A 17,878-nucleotide genomic window follows, 5' to 3' on the forward strand; every position below is an offset into this window, starting at 1 on the left:
TGCATAGTGAAGCTATTATACACTGTCTATACTAGTAAGAATACCGTATAGATTATCTATAAATCCAATGGGGTTACATAGACTGTATTCACATACATTTCACATATACTGTCCTTGATTTCTGAAGTAATTTTTGTGATAATTGTGTTATAGATCTAAGGAAGCTGATTTTGTAAATGTGTCAAAGATTTCAGAAAATATTCCAAGAGTACTTTGAAAGACCTACTGTGTTGCATTTTCTCTTGCAGAAGTAGGCATAACACTTTGCAATGTATTTTAGCCTCTCTCTTTGCTAAGTGCTTAGAACAAACAGGATTTCCTGTTATTACAAATCTTTGATGGGTGCATTAAGGAAGCAGCATATATGAAATCCCATATTTCCTGAGGTTACATCAGTGATAAGTGTGGAATACAAATGTTTAAGTGGAGTGTGCATAAACGTCCTCTATAATGTCATAAGCACAGCATTCCTTGTGTGATATACAAGGCAGACAATGCACAAAGAAAGAAATAACTGGGGAAAAAATCCTCTAATGAGTAAGAATGTCCTGGTTTTCCCTACAAACCCAGGTGCAAGGTAAAACAGAAGGTTGTGGAGAGGGGAAATAGAATGTTGATAAATGCAATGTAATGCATATTGGAAAAAATAATCACAACTATGCATACAAAATTATGGGGTCTAAATTAGCTGTAACCACTTAAAAAAGATCTTGGATTCATCATGGATGGTTCTCTGAAAACATCCGTTCAATGTGCAGCAACAGTCAAGAAAGCTAACAGAATGTTAAGAACCATTAGGAAAGGAATAGATAATAAGACAGAAAATATCATAATGTCATTATATAAATCCATGGTACACCCACACCTTGAATACTGTGTATAGTTCTGATTGCCCCAGCTCAAAAAAGATGTATTAGACTTGAAAAAAAAGTACACAGAGGAGCAATAAAAATGATTAGGGGTATGGAACAGCTTCCATATGAGGAAACATTAAAAAAATGGAGACTGTTCATTTTAGAAAAGAGACTAATAATGGGAGACATGATAGAGGTCTATAAAATCATGAATGGTGTGGAGAAAGTGAATAAGGAAGTATTATTTACCCCTTCACATAACACAAAAATCAGGGGTCACCTAATGAAGTTAGTAGGCAGCAGGTTTGAAACAACATAAGTGAAGTACTTCTTCACACAATGTAAAGCCAATCTGTGGAACTCATTGCCAGGGGTGTTGTAAAGGCCAAAATACAACTGGGTTAAAAAAAAGAATTAGATAAGTTCATGGAGAATAGGTCCATAAATGGCTGTTAGCCAAGATGGTCAGGGATGGAGCCCAATGCTTCAGGTGTCCCTAAACCTCTGACTGCCAAAAGTTGGGACTGGACAACAGGGAATGGATCATTTGATAATTGCCTTCTGTAAGGATTTGTGGGACTAGAACTTGGGTCTGCAGAGCCTGGGTTAGCTGCGGGTCCCACCAAGAGGCTATACAGAGTCACATAAAGGGAGCACTGTGGAGATTTGGCACTGCAGGAAGTACCGTCCAAAGGGTCCAGAGTGACAGCACCTTGCGGTCTTCTAGTTGGCCTGCTCACTATTTAATCCTGAAGGGTGCCTGCAGGAAGTTGTCTGGGCAATGGCACAGACTTCTGCCTTACTGTGACTCCAGACCTCACTTTGCTTTCTGATCTCTGGTCTCTGACCCTGGCTTGACTCTTGCCTACTGATCCCGCTCTAGCGATTACTCTGATCCCTGCTCACTGACTTCTGCCTCGAGGCCATCCTTGACTTGTGGGTGACAGCCAGGCCGGGACCGCCTATGTCCCCATCCCTTACTCCCTGTTCTGTTCATTCTCTCTGAAGCTCCTGGCATTGGCCACTGTTGGAGGACAGGATACTAAGCTAGATGGACCATTGGTCTGACCCAGTATGGCCATTCTTATGACGTAGCACTAGTTTGACAACATACCTCAGTGTGCTGAATCATTGTAGAAAGTGTTCTCTCGCCCCACTCCTTTTGAGTTGAACAGTGATTCAGCATGAGCTGGTCAGCTTTTCTGGCCCTTGTGGAACTAAGGGCATGTCTACACTGTTCCACAGTTTGGACTATGGGAGTGCGAATAACAGTGTGTGCCAAAGTGCTGAGCTGTAACTTGCCTGTGTAGATGTTGTGGGTGTGAACTAAAAGGTCCCTAGTTCACACTAATGCAATCCTATTTGAAGAGGCCTACAGTTGTGGGCGAAAGAAACTGCTTCTAGAAACTTTTTTATAAATGGCTATTCTTTGAGTGATGGTTCCTATGTGTATTCCAGTCATGGGTATGCATGCGCCAGAGCCAGAAGGTTTTTGTAGCAGTGTCCGTGGAACCCTGGCTGAAATTACATTAATCCTACCATGCACCGTCATAAGAATGGCCATGCTGGTCGAACCAATGGTCCATCTTGTCCAGCATCCTGTTTTCCGACAGTGGCCAATACTAGGTACATCAGAGGGAATGAACAGAACGGGCAATCATCAAGTGATCCATCCCCTCCTGAGGCATACCAAATTTCAAATAAATCAGACTAAGTATGTCGATTTTAGAGGACTTAGAAAACAGATATCCTTTAATTTAAATTAGATGACACCTTTAAACAGATGTCGTATTACAATATTAGCTATAGTGATGCTACCATGTCACTATAATAAACTGTAATTGGGTAGTTTTCCTTAATGTTGGATTTACAGAAATAATGTTCATCTGTGATATTAGCAAAAGGATCTTGTAAGTGCATATCACAAAGCTTAGACTGCAGTGAGATAGATGTTACCAAAAATCCTTGGAAAAACAACCTTTTGTGCAAGTTTATTTTATAAACAAAACTACTATCACAATATATTTATGTGAGTAGCACTCTATCACATTGTAAGTATCAGATTAGTCTTTTGAAACTTTAGGTAAATCCATTGGTGATACACCACTGCACACCCATCGGACTGTACTTTATGTGTTCCTGGTGCCAATGAAAAGAAAGTGTTTTCCAAATAATTCATGGAAAAACTCATTGGGAGAAGCCAGGACCCATTTTTCAAAGCCACTACTTTGCTGTGCAGCTAAAAACTGAAGCTAGAGGAGTCTCTCTTGGCTTTAACCCTCACTTTCTTATTGTAGGCACCCTGTACTTCAGGGGCTTTGCAACTTAATCGGGAGTTTTACAGTTGGGAAGATCCTGGGAGACTACAACTCCCATGATGCCTTGGGGAAAAAGGAGAGAGACTCTTCCCCTGCCAGGGAGTCAGAGAAAAGCATGTGGGGGACTCCATTTTGGTGCTGGAGTGGAGCGCAGCTGAGGCTGGAAGCTGCTGGCTGACTGCTGCTGGCTACTGTCTGCTGCCAGGGTCTTGCAGCTGATGCCGCCTGCTGCTGGGGTCCCAAAGCTGCTGCTGCCGGAGTCCCAAAGCTGCTGCTGAGAGTCTGCTGGAGTTTGATCAAGCAGAGAGCTTCAGAGGTTGGTGGCAGTGCCCAAAGCCAGGGCAGGGACTGAGCCTGAAGCTGACTGAGGTGGGCCTGCAGTGAAGGTGGTGTGAGTGTCTGTCCGTCTGTCCCCGCCCCTCTCCCCCCGCCGCTCTGTTGTTTGGGGCAGGGTCTGTAAAGGAAGGGGCACTGCAGAGAGACCTTGACTGGGCCTGAGAAGAGGCAGAGAGAGAGTCCCTTCAAGCAGGGCCAGGACTGCAGACATTTGGTTGGGCCAACTCCAGACCTCCAGCTTGGTACCTGAACTGGTGCACTGAACCAACAGAGTGCTGTCGCCTTCTTCAGATCTTCAAGCGCACCCACTCAAGCAAGGGGTTAGGGTTCTGAACTCTAGGGGAGCTTACACTCTGGCGGTGGGGTAAATAGTGGCAGTGTAAATGCCAGTTAAACAAGTTTCATTTATTACTGTATGCTATTTTTATTAATTGATTTATTCAACTGTCCCTGTGGATTTAAAATAATAGTGATGTTTAATTTCAGTCCGTTATGCCATATTTCTTTAATTTATTAAGTAAAGGTGTGTTAACTCTAATTTAAGTATATTGGATGTTTAGTTTGCATAGTTGCAATTGTTAAGATAGACCTATGTCTCAGATTATTATAATTATTAAACTAGGTTTAGTCCTGGAAGTTCCCAAGGCCCGCTATTAAGCGTGTGCAGGGGCCAGCCAGGTGGAGGCATTGCCAATTTTAAATTCCTTTAAAAGTAAAGGGACTGCAGCAGAGGGGTGGATAGAGGATTCCCACCTATCCTACATCATCACTGGGATACTCAGGATCTCCTTTGTTGTTAACAACCTTAGGCGCCCTTGCACACAGGTGAGTGTTGCTGGCTCCCAAGTAACCCAGGAATAGAAGGGGGTTACATTATTATCTGGAGTGGGCTGGGAGTAAACTGAGCAAGATTTTAGAGTTTTGTAGTCATCTTTCTGTCCAGAGACAGCTTCTAATATAATACGTTTTATTAAAATTTTATAGAAACGGTTTTCTTCAGGAAAGAAAGCTGTGGTAGCTCATAGTAAAGCTTCCATATACTCTGGAGATATCTGGTGTAACAGCTATATTAATCACAAATAGTTTAGCTCCTCTCTCTATTTCCACTGAAGTTTCTTAAAACATTGTTTAAAAATGTCAAAATCATTTTTCTTGCCAGCATCAACCTACTACTTGAACGTCTTCTCTATGCTCCCATCACCATCGACGACAAGCTCAAGTTCTTGGTCCTTGCCTTCAGGGCCCTCAATAGCTCCTCTTGTTCTCACAGTTTGTATCTCGTTTTCTAATGCTGCCCTACCTTGTTTCCTGTCTCCCTGGTCAAGCTTCTAGTCTATAACTGCTCCTCCTTCCATAGACAAGGTGGGTGAGGTAATATCTGTTAGTGGACCAACTTCTGTTGGTGAGAGAGGCAAGCTTTCAAGCTTACATAGAGCTCTTCTTCAGGTCTGGGGCACGTACTCGAGGTGTCACAACTAAATACAAATGATACCCATTTATCACTTTCTTTGGTCTAACTTCAGACTGTAAGCACCGCAGGCCTGTGCTCTGGTTCTTTCATTTTTGCTTTCAACATGCCATGCATACCTAAACCAACAGTAAATAATAATTCATAGCCTATTTCCGTGATGTAATATCCACCACCATTTTTGAGTTACTGCTGTATGAGGATGTAGACAGATTATATGAACAGGACAATCTTTTATGTATGGAAAGTGTGTTGCCTCTATGTGTATAAATGAACAGATATTGGTCAGTCCAAATTGAATGGTTTATAGAAAGTAGAAAGTTTGACCTGCAGCAACCTGAATAAAACTTGGAGGGAAAAGTTTTGAGACAGCATCAGGAAATCAGTCTCTGAGTACATGGTTGGAATGCTTTTTTTCACACCCCTGAGCAACGTAAGTTTTGCTGGGATAAGTGGTAGTGTAGACATGGCCTTAGTAAAGAGCTAGTTTAGTTTTGCAAACATGGAGTCCTTTCATGTTATTACCTGACATGCAGTTTATGTTGGCAGGCTGACAGTAGTCAGTTTAGTGAGACCCACAGAAAGGAAGAGAGTATGATTAACAGGGAAACAGAGTAAATAGGCAGCATGGAAGGACTCAGATCATTGGGAATGCTGGACTTCCAGGCAAAAATCCTTGTACAAGTCTGGAGGCAGTAGAAACAAGAATTGAGTCCGTATACTGAGCTGAACAGGAGATAAAGATAAAGCTTTTTACTATCTCACTGAGGGAAAAAATGAGAAGTGAGTGAGACACTGTTATAGGTATTTGCTGAATACTGTGACCCTAGACAGAATGAGACTGTAGAAAGTTTTTTTTTAACCCAAACCCAATAAACAGAAGAGGGAATAGATGTTTACATTATAGAGCTGAGAACTTTGGCATCCAGAGGTAACTTTGGAGACATTAAAGATTTCCTAATTAGAGACAGGATTGTTTGTGGGACATGTGATTCTAGATTACTGGAGAGATTATTGAAAAAAACAGATTTAGACCTAGAGAAATGACTCCAACTAGCAAGGGCAGCTGAACTGTCCTGGGAAAAGATCAAAACAGTAATAGCCACTAATGCAGAATGGGTATACGGGTTCAAGCTAAAGGAGGCCAGGAGACAGGACAGAGACAGTCTGACTGAGAATGCAGACATCATGGTCCAATGTGTGTATAGTGTGAAAAGTAACAAGAAAGGCAGAAAGAAAAATTCCCACCTCTGGACAACAATGCAAGGGGTTTGAGAAACAAAACTACTTTATATCCCAATACCCAGATCTGCAGATACCCAGAAAGAAAAAAACAGCAGTACAGGCTGCGACCGAGGAGAATATCTGCACTGTGACTTTAGCAGATCCAAAACTCAGTACTGTATATGCACTGCAGAAGAAGGCTGCCAACTATTCAACTGTCATATTTGTAACTATACTATTAGATCAACAACCAATTCAATTCTAGCTGGATTGCAGAGCCAGCAGTAATGTAGTCCCAGCAACATTGCTAAGCAGCAATATTAGATTGGAGAAATGTGATCAAGTGCTGGTGATGTACAATAAAACCATTCTGAGGCCAATGGGCAAATGCAGATGCTTACATTACCCACAAAGAAGTCTCCATAGAAGATTGTATCAGAAACATGTTCAAGAATTCCAGGAACAGTGAAACCTTAGAAGTGTTGTCTCTGTTTGTGTACAAGTAGAGGGAACAAATCTGCAACCCAAAGGCTTCATATTCCCTTTCACGCATAGCTTCAAGATTAAGCAAATATGCTGGGCCTTATTCAGCTCTCATGTACACGAGTATAATGCTATTAAAGTCAATAGAATTACACCATTTTTGAACAAGAGGAAAGAATCAGGTCCTCTGTATACTGATAAGATATAAGATTGGCAAGCATGGAATGTCAGACTATGGTGCTACTGGTTAGCTCCATTTCTTTGCTAAGATAATAGTTTGCAGTTCTGAGGATGCATTTTGCAAGGAAGCCCCACACAGTACTTATGCCTGAAAAGCGCTTTTTCATCTCAGCCATCACAGGAAGCACAACTCTTGAGAACTGGAAGTGATGACAAGTGGCTGGATTGATTTGGCTCTTGGCTTCTTTATACACATTGCTGCTGGTTGTTGGAAAGTATGACTGTAATTCAGAGGCTTTGTCCTGATCTAAATTACTAACTAATGGATAACTTAGATAATTCCTCAGCAGCTGGATGCAACAACATAAAGATTAATTCCAAAAGAAGAAGGCTTGCCAGGTCATAGTTATTTTAGGGGAAGATGTTCTAACTTTGTGACATCAAAGACCACATTGGCAACTTGCTAGGCACCTCGGGAACACAACTAATTTGCATAACATGGAGCCAATTTGTTTAACTTTCCCATTAATACAGTCAATTGACGCACATTTAACAACATGCCTGGCTACTTGCATCAAAACAAAGCATTTGAAGATGGGACTGTGAGGCCAGATCCTCAGACGATGTAATCAGCAGAGTTCCATAGACTTCAGTGAGCTATGCCAATTTACACCAGCTGAAGATCTGACCTGTCCTTTCCATGGGATGCACCTGAGCAGTGGAGATAAGGGCAGATGTGATCCCAGTTTTAGAACTCCAACAGCCTTTGGGCTGCACTTTGGCTGCCTCTGCTTTAGATTTAAACTTAATGACTGGGGGAGGAGGAGTAATAACAGTTTGCTTTCTTTGTTCAAAGTGGTTTATTGCGACAAATAAATATGCTGTGTGAGTAGTGCTCCAGCTTTACTGTCTTGCAACATGGATGCCAGTTCTCACAAATTTTAAAAAATACACAATCAGTATTTAATACTTCTGTAAGCAGGGTCTGAATGAGTTCTCCCCCCTCCCCCAAGCTGGCTCTGGGGGAGGAAAAAGGTACCTTCTCCCCCCCCGCCGGCCATCACTGCCGCACCACTCACCACTCCGCTTGGTTCATCTCTAATTGTATGTGTGTGCATGTCTGAGAGTTCATAATTCAATATTACATTCCTTCTGGCAATATAAACTATATAGATAGTGATTATTTTCCATCTCCCATGAATGGTTAGTAAGTCTTCCTGAATTATACTTTTTCAATTCTCAGAAGATGTTCAGGCCTTAGATAAATTATTTATAAATGTGGTTGTGGTGTAAGTTAGCTTTAATCATGATGATGTAACACATTTGCTCACTGGTCATGTCACAAAGGGACTGAAAGTTGTTGGAACTTGGGTATTTTAAAAATATACAGCTTACTTGGGGAGCGTCTTACTCCTGTGGCTAGCACTAAACAAACTAAGAAATGAGGTCCTGTGTACCAGCAGAAAGTGTCTAACGGCAGTGGAAGCATCTGTTCCTGCTGTCTGTTGCTCTTCTCCCTCCTCCAAGCAAAGAAAACTGAGAGAGATGTGGAAGGGCAAGTGAAACTAAACATAGAACAGAACAGTTTTTGGAGGGAACAGAGAACTTTCTGCAGCTCCTGAGAGGAGAAAGAAGAGTTGAAAATTATAAAGGGTGTCACCATACAAAACTACCTGCTAATGCTTAAAATAACACCCTGTCCCATTTAATGGAACTCTTGTCTGGCCTGCTGAGAGAAAAGGAATAACTGCTCAGAGAGAGAGCGCTATTTAAACACATATGGGCAGTCTGCCTTCTCTGGCATGACCAGCTTGTTCCTGTTTCTGAGATGCACCATTGACCACCCACCTGTATCGTAGCCGTGTTTGTGAGTACCCCAATGGATATCCTTGCAGCTGTATGTCCAGTCAGTCAGATTCAGAGAAAACTCAGAAAAAGGACAACCTTGGAGATGGGACTTCACTTTGCTCAGGACTCACTTGCCCTGAAACTTCAGCACAGGATCTCTGTGTTGGAAAGATGTTAACAAGAAGCTCTCAGTTTGCTGTTTGCATTTTGTATGGATTCCAGCCAATATTTAAGACTGTTCCCCATCTGCTGACAGCACCTTCTAGCCACACCCATCAGCTTGTCCAGAATTTAATGGTGCATTCATTTTTTAGAATGAGCACTAAGGTCACTTTCTTAGGCATTGTTATGGTGTCGCAGTAGCACCTCTGTAATTAAGATTTGAGATCTAGATTAGAATTTAAAAGTTTGTTGTTAGAACATGTTAGCTAATGTAGCTTAGAAGTCTAGTGTAGCCAAGGCAGTATAGACTTAACACATGCTAGATTGGTTGAGTAAAACCCTAGGCACCGTCAACACTAGCCTTTAGCTAACACATTCTAACAATGCATCTCTAAATCCTAGTCTAGACAAGGATCTGAGGGAATAACTGGCTGGAGATGTGAGAAACATTGAATTGTCTCTCTGTTTGCTTTGCATTTTGATTTATATTTTGGTTTTTTTTATATACAGTGATGCTTCTGCTGCCTTTTGTCACTTTCCTCAATAACTCCCCTCTCCCCCAGTGTTTTGTCCAAGGAGTTTGTACTATGTGTAACCCAGATCACTGACTTCACAGAGTACTGTGTAACATATATGTTGCAGTTATTTTCCAGGGCAAAGTGGCACTCATTATGTATGTTTTCACAAAAACTGGAGCATCTCCCTCTCATGTCTCTCATTTTAGTCCTAAAGTTACCTACATTCCAGATATGGTCCCCTTTCTTTTTCGTTGTTGAAAACGTATATCAGAAATTCAACATCATGCAACTAAGGTTATAGACAGTTGTTTACACTAAAGATATGTTTACTGCAGCATTTAAACATCCTGCTTTAATAATTTTCTGTCACACATTGTATCCCACGTTTGGGCATGGATGGAAACACTGTACAATAATACACTAGCTGAGGACATCAGATTCATTTTCCAGTGACCAGATAACACCATGAACAAGCCACGTAGTCTCACCTAGGAACCCTCATCCATATCAGCTAATGGAGCCTAGTGAAATGGGAGTTATAAATGCTCTTGTCTATAAGTCTTGATTTTTTTTTCCAGAATAGGAATAATATCATCACCTGACTCCCCAATGAAGATTTCTCTTACTTGCTTATGTCTCTGTCTCCAGGTTTCCATTCACCAACTTTACACCATTAATATTGTCAATGTGGTATTGCTTTAACATATATTTATTATACATTTTAGTCCCCTGCAAGAACCTGGGAGTAGTTTAGAGTGAACAGCAATCCGATTGGTTAATGTGTTCAGATTCACTGGGCTTCTTCTGGCCACTTACTCGGGGTGAGCCTGTTCAGCAATGTCCCTGACTGAGCCTTTACCCATCAAAGCTAGTTTTGCTCTCTGGCTGAATAAAATCCTTATTCAAAGCCCAGACAGCTTGAACATCTGTCTTAGTTTGTATGTTGACCCCTGTTGTGAATATAGCCTGCATCTGACATTGCTCTTCCTCTCTATATGTGTGTCCTGAGGTTGGGGAAATGTTATTTTTAATAGGTTTTCCCTAGAGGAAAGAAAGCTTATCTGGTGACACATGAAACCTTTCAAACTTCTTCCAGAATGAAAGCTAAGGACAAATGTGTAACAGTTCACCGTGGGCTGAATCTTGACATTTTTTGCTTAGATAAAATTCTCATTGAAACCAATGAGAACTTTGCCTGTGTAACAATTTGGCTCTACAGTGACAAGGTGATCGTAGATCAAAATCATAGAGGGGACAGTTTTGTCAGAAGATTGAGTTCTCTGAACATAGAGATAAAATGCTGAGAGTGGAGTGGAAGGGGGATGATGATGAAGAGGCAGGGCATTTGATAATGTTAAATAATCCCTTTAGACATATTTGTTACCAATGAAATATGAATTTGTGGGGAAGCAACTCTGGTAATTACTGGTGTGTTCAGATTTCCCAGATCCTTTTCAATATGGTTTTTAGACCTGTTTATGATACAGAGACAGTCCTGCGCATATTGGTCAATGATTTATCCCTGGTGATGGACAAAGACCAAGAAGCGGAGAGACACCACTGCAGTGGGGCACTTCTCCAAGGGGAGTTCAGGAAGGGAATGTAAGCACACTCCTTCCTCACACATCCTGGTGCACTTGGGCCGGGTCGAAGTGCCCAGAAACCATTAGAATGGTATATCCTGCTGTCACTGGTTTGTGGGGTGAGGCAGGGCCAAAGCCTTTTGGGACACATCTAGAAGCAGTCCTTGTGCTCCCCATGAGTATAAGGACTGAAACTGTGGCTTGTCTATATGTAGGCTGCACAGGGAGGAGGTCATTTGTACCCTCCCCTTCTTCCAGTGCACTATGTAAAGGCCAACCACAATCTGGCCCCAAGTGCCTATTCTGACTCTTGTATGTCAATCAGTTGATTTTAATACTGTTGAACATAAGATGTTGTGGGATGGCCTACAGAAACCAAGTTTTTTGACCTTTGAGATATTCTGAAAATCCTATATATTTACACAGACTTTTACTTTTGTTGGTCGATTGGATAGGAGATCAAGGGTTTTTTTTAGGTTTGTGAGTTAAAGTCCTTCAGAAAATTCATGCATTGTTAATTAATGTATGTTTTAAAAATGATAGTACAGTCACTTAAAGTGTTTCTGAGGGTTTGAACCTATTTACCTGTTGGTGAGATATTTCATATACATGCAGTGTAATAGGTAATACTGATAGAATCAGTAAAAACTCTCAAACACTTTTGAAGTGAGATCACTGTACATGCACAAAAGAGCCTTATTTTCCCCTCACACCAGTTTTATACTATTGTGGCTCCATTGACTTCACTGTGTTTCCTCTTGATTTACATCTGTGTAAGTGAGAGCAGAATCAGCCCTCATTTAGATTCTGACCAGCATTTTTCATAAATCTAATATAAAAATATTATTTATCCCATAACATACTTTCCTACATGATTAAAAGCTTACGCTTGGATTTTGGCAAAGACAGGGTCACTTCAGCAGAAGCTCCTCTACAAGGTATTAGTTAGCTAGTTCTACCTTGAAGTTAGCTAGTCAGCGTCATTCACTGAGATATAGAATCATAGAAATGTAAGAATGGAGGGGACCTGCAGCAGTCATCTAATCCATCCCCCCATGCTGAGCCAGGACCAAGTAAACTTAAATCATCCCTAACAGGTGTTTGTCTAACCTGTTGCTAAAAATCCCCAGTGACAGGGATTCCACAATCTCTCTTAGTAACCTGTTCCAGTTCTTAACTAGCTTTATACTTAGAAAGTTTTTCCTAATATCTAACAGCAGATTAAGCTCATTACTACTTATCCTATTTGCAGTGGACGTGGAAAACAATTGATCATCATCCTCTTTAAAACAGTCATTAAATATCTGAAGACTGTCAACAGGTTCCTGCTCAGTCTTCTTTTTTCAAGACTAAATGTCCAGTTTTTTTAACCTTTCCTCATAGGTCAGGTTTTCTAAGGCTTTTATCATTTTTGTTGCTCTCCATTGGATTCTCCAGTTTGTCCACATTTTTCCTAAAGTGTGGTGCCCAAAACTGGATACCATTCCAACTGAGGCCTCACCAGTTCTAAGTAGAGTGGGACAATAACCTCCTGTGTATTACATATGACACTCTTGTTAATACACCCTCAAATAATCTGAACCCGTTTTGCAACTGCAAGACATTGTTGGGTCTTATTCAATTCATGATCCACTATTAACCCTGAGATCCTTTTCAGCAGTACTACTGCCCAGCCAGTTATTCTTCATTTTGTAGTTATTCATTTGATTTTTTTCCATCCTAAGTGAAGTGCCTTTGCATTTGTCTTTATTGAATTTCACTTTGTTGATTTCAAACCAATTCTCTAATTTATCAATGTAATTTTGAATTCTAATTCTGACCTCCTAAATGCTTGCAACCCCTGCCAGTCATCTGAAAATATTATAAGTATACTCTCTATTCTATTATACAAATCATTAATGAAAATATTAAATAGTTCCAGACCCCTCTGAGACTCCACTAGATATGCCCTTTCAGTTTGACAGCAAACCATTGATAACTACTTTTTTGAGTATGGCCTTTCAACCAGTTATGCACTCACTTTATAGTAATTTCATCTTGAGCATTTTCTCCTAGTTTGCTTATTGAGAATGTTATGTGGGTCAGTGTCTAAAGCTTTACCAAAATTGAGAAAATTTACAAAATCGAGTCTCCTGCTTCCCACCCTGTTCACTAAGCCAATAACCTTTTGAAGAAGGAAATTAGGTTGATTTGGACTGATTTGTTCTGACAAATCCATGTTGGCTATTTTTAATAACCCCATTATCCTCCAGGTGCTTACACATTAATTGTTTAATAATTTGTTCCAGCATCTTTCTAATTGTTGAAGTTCTGACTTGTCTGTAATTCTCCAGATACTCTTTATTCCCCTTTTTAAAGATAGGTACTATGTTTCCCCTTCTTCTGTCCTATGGGACCTAACCCATCCTCCATGAATTCTCAAAGATAATCACTAATGGTTCTGAGAATTCTTCAGCGAGTTCCTTAAGCACCCAATGGTTGAATTTCATCAGGCCCTACTAACTTGAATGCTTCTAACTTATCTAAATAGTCTTTAACCTGTTCTTTCCCTATTCTGATTTGTATTCTGGATACAGCCATTTGATTTTGTCACAGCAAAATAATTGGTAATTTGCTGCAGGAGTTTTCAGTTCACCAAAGTTAATATTGGGAAGGAGGGCAACAAACTATTTTCCGTATGCCTTTTTCTTGACCTACTTTAGCAACATTATTGTATTTGTACACATCTTCATTTCATGCTGTTTGAAGCACTGGGGACTCTAGCTAATCCTACCTGGGGAAAACCTACAGCGACTTTGAACTTAGGATAAGTAATGCTGCATGTTTTTAGGAGAATAAAGGTCTGGATCATAGCATTGTAAAGGTTTTGATGTTTTCTTGAAGGTCGAAACTCACCAACTCCCTCGCATAGCTGAAGACCAGGTGGAGTTACTGTTATTTTAAATGAAACAGGTTGATTTGTTTTAGGCTCTTTTTGAACATGCACCATATGATGACATATGAATAGCCTGGAATATCTATCTCGGGTAGCAGAGAGCTGGAATGTTTCACTTTTAGGACCTAAACAGCATAACAGCTGGAATCAGAAACAATGGGATAAAAAACCAGACATGATTCAATATGCGAGAAAATTCCTGGGTGAGGGGAAAGGAGAGGTGAGCGGAATGAGAAAAGGTGCTGATCACAAAGGAACCATAAATAGAAAGCAAAAACAAACAAACATTTAGCATTACTTATCAAATGAAAACATATTTCTGTTTGTTGGAAACCAGATGTCTTAGGGCCTCTTCTGATCAATATTTTGTAAGATTCCTGATGATAAAATATCCCCTAGAGCTCTGTGTAGTCTCCTATATATTGGGTATGTTTAATGACAATCAAGGTTTACAAAAGCAGCTAGTGGCTTTCGGTGCTTTAACTTCTGGATACCCAACTTGAGATACTTTTATTGGGGGCTGATTTTCAGAAGCAGGGTGGTTTCAGGTGTTCGTGGGCCTGGGGGGGGGGGGGGGGGGGGGGGGGAATTAAGGTTCAGCTGGAAATAACAAAGACTTTATGTATCATGTGATAAAATTTAAGCTGAGGATGTTTGCCAATAGTAGCTTTGCAGCAGGCAGTCTTGTTCAGGAGATGCACTGAAGCTGTTTCGTAAATAAACGTGGACCTGGGCTGAGGTGATCAGGAGGAAAAGAGAACATTTACTATTAGGAACTTCTTTCCTGATTCACTAAAGGGGCTATAAATCAAATGCAGAGATGATTAAATACTTTTTTATTTGAGATAGGGAGAGTAAAACTGCATTAGCTCCCTTACTCAGCCCTGAATCATTAGACAGCCCAACCTCAGAAACTACACAGTGTGTTAAAAATGTATACACCTAAACTCTTCAATGCAGTGATGAGTGCAGTATAAAAACTAAGCAGAACAGATGAGAAAGGGGTTTCTCAGATAAGGATTAAACCTGAGTTTTGCCTTGATCAGTGAAAGATGTGGGGCTCCAAAACAGGTCTGGGGATGTATATGTGAAGAAAACAAAATCCATAGGTAAGGTGTGGAGGGGTCCTTTCATACGGCAGGGCTCTAGTCAACCAAACTACTAGATCATTCCTTAACCCACCATCAGTGTTTCCCCACCCCCAGTCTCATCAAGGGCTCCTTGCCCTAATTTCTCGTTATCTTATCATGATGGGTTATGTCTTCTCTGAGCTTTCCCCTCAGTGGAGTGACGGCATCATTTCTGTGAGCCATGAAGAGAGATTTATTCTCTCATTCTGCACCTGTGCCTCTTCCTAAAGAGCTATTCCCTGAGCACTGGAAGAATCTTTAGTGAAGGAATTCATTTCATTTTGTCAAAGTTTTCTGTCTGATCCATAATTTAGATCAGCAGTTTCAGCTCACAATAAACTCTGTATTCCTGGCTGCTGCAATGAAAGAATTATGAGCAGGCCATAGCCACGTGCAGTCAGGATACTTCATTGGCCCCCATGGGGCAAATGGAAAAATGTTCTTTCTAGAGAGTTCAGTGTCTGAAATCTTGTTACAGTATGTATTACAGACAGTACATTAATTTTTTCATAATAATATCAGACTGGATTATTCTGCTCTCGCAACATAGGACCTTGCTCATAGTTCACTGTTCTATTGTACTGTTTGGAGTGGAGTCTTGTACCATAATTTCAAAGAGTGAACTCTGTAAAGAATAGCTTTTTTCATCTGTCTCAAGACAGGTCAGAGAAGCATCCTGAATGTATATGGCTGTGGAATTCTTTAATCGCAGCATCCGGGAGTACAAAGTATATTGTGGATTGAATCTTCTGCTCTAACTTATGAATTGGGCAGGATATTTAGATTAAACTAACTCAATTCCCTTCATGGGTGAAAGGTCACTAGATTTTAAAAGTGAAAAACCTGGATACCAGTCATGGGTGTAGAGGATATTTTGGTTGAGGTCTCGAGATGTGCACAGAAGGATTTTGGCAACAGAATAGAAAGAGGAAAAAACACTCTTTCACTCTGTCTCTCTGTCCTTAGCCAAAAAATCCCATTCCCACTAGGGTGACCAGTTGTCCCTATTTTATAGGGATAATCCCTATATTTAGGGCTTTGTCTTATATAGGTGCCTAGTACTCCCCACCCTTTGTCCTGATTTTTCACACTTGCTATCTTGTCACCCTATTCCCCACCACCCCCAACAAATCTCCCCTTTAGAATAAAAAACAGGATATTGTTTAGATTGAAAACTCTTTGAGTTGAGTATGTGCATACAGCACGTAGGACAATAGGACCCTGATCCCTGACTAGGGCCTAAAGGCATTACTATATTATAAGTAATAAATAATGTTTCATAAAGAACAGGGAGTGGTAGAAAACATTATTTATCTCTGTGGCACCTTCACTTTTTTTCTCCAGTCCCAAAACTTTTGCCTCTTTTTCTACCCTCTATCTGCAAAGCCAACTCCTTTTTCCTTTGAAATCTCCACTGAACCAAGTCCTGCCTTATTTCTATTCTTTCCCCCTTGTCACTATATTGTTGATTGATCTCCTTCAACTGGTTTCTCCATTCTTACACTTTCTATGCTGTTTCTCTTTTGCCTTTTTCTCCTTTTCTCCTCTACTTTCTCCTGGTCCTTCAGTATACACTTCTTTCCTCTCTCTTTCTCTCTGCCACACTCCTTCTGTCCCATTCACTATCTGTTCTTTGTTCTCTGAACAGTGCAGACTGTTTGGGTGGGTACAGTTGGACTGAGAATGGGCTTTCATGAATGATTTTGGCTACTTGGGATTCCTGAAGTGGTGGAAATAGTGGGAGAATACCCATTCTTCTTGTACTTTAAGTCTGCTTCCTGTCCCAGATGAGTCCAGAAGTCCTATGCAGAGGCATATGAGGTGAAAAATAATGGAAAAAAAGGGTTCACCAACTTTTTAGAATCTCAAGGAAGGTTAATGTATTATTCTTTATTCTACTTGAATTTTCCACATCCATATGGAGAAACCAGTTAGCCAAGCACTTCTCTTTGTACAGCTATCACTTGCTTATTGTTTATCAGAGTGAAAAACAATAATACATATAGATACACTGCAAGGAACGTAGGACGTGCTTTATGGCAGTTGCCTAAAGTCCCGATGCCAGGTATGAATAGAAATATATTGTGGGTAAATATTGCTTCTGCTATGGCTTCTCTAAGACGTGTCATCAGTGTGTGTGTGCATGTTTTTTCTTTCCCTAATTGAGCCTATTTTCCCATAGGGAGGCAGGACACAGTGCATACGAGAAGTCTGCCCCATTCTGTCATGTCCCCAGCATCTCAGTCATATTCCATCTGGACACTGTTGCCCCAAATGTTTAGGTGAGTGGTTCTTTTCACAGTCAAAATGTATGTAATGCAATTTATTTCCACATAGTGGCTTTTATACAAATATTTCGCAGCCGGTAAAAAGCAAATATCAGTGATGCTTAGTAAAGGCTACAATCAGCTTTTTATACAGGTAGCCTCAATAGACATAGTAAGGTCTTGAAGAAAGATACAAGTGACAAATTTTGGGAGAGTGGTTGGGAAATTTGTTGTGTGAGAGAGAAAAGAATATAGTTGATTCCCACCTTTACCATACATGTTTTGCAAAGCAGGGTGTGATTGGGGAAGGTGGCTTGTTGAAATGTCCATGAATCCTAGAAAGATGCTTCACCTTTTGCTATTTTATTCAAGCAGGTTTCCCCATTTTTGGTTTTGAGGAAATACCGATTAAAAAAAAAACCCTTAGTTGACGTGTTGTTATTAAAAGGTGTCGTCAGAATGGATAGGGACCCATTAATTTGTGTGATTGTTCACTCCCCGGAGGGGCATCATAGTCTGAACTGGGAATAGTCTGAATGCCATCTGATGCAAAAGCATGTACTGAGTTTTCT

The 17,878-nt window shown here is 40.6% G+C and overlaps 1 protein-coding gene across 1 annotated transcript in view; it reads left to right on the plus strand.

Moving 5' to 3' along the window:
• Positions 1–17,878, plus strand: part of BMPER (BMP binding endothelial regulator) — a 175,951-nt gene that overhangs the window by 76,843 nt on the left and 81,230 nt on the right. The window contains exon 7 of the mRNA XM_067562445.1: positions 17,222–17,321. Coding sequence (XP_067418546.1) covers positions 17,222–17,321 — 100 coding nt within the window. The remainder of the gene's footprint in view (positions 1–17,221; positions 17,322–17,878) is intronic.

The sequence above is a fragment of the Emydura macquarii genome, unplaced genomic scaffold, assembly GCF_026122565.2.
Source record: "Emydura macquarii macquarii isolate MOO-44397 ecotype Brisbane River unplaced genomic scaffold, CSIRO-AGI_Emac_v2 contig_2432, whole genome shotgun sequence".
Classification (NCBI taxonomy): Eukaryota; Metazoa; Chordata; order Testudines; family Chelidae; genus Emydura; species Emydura macquarii.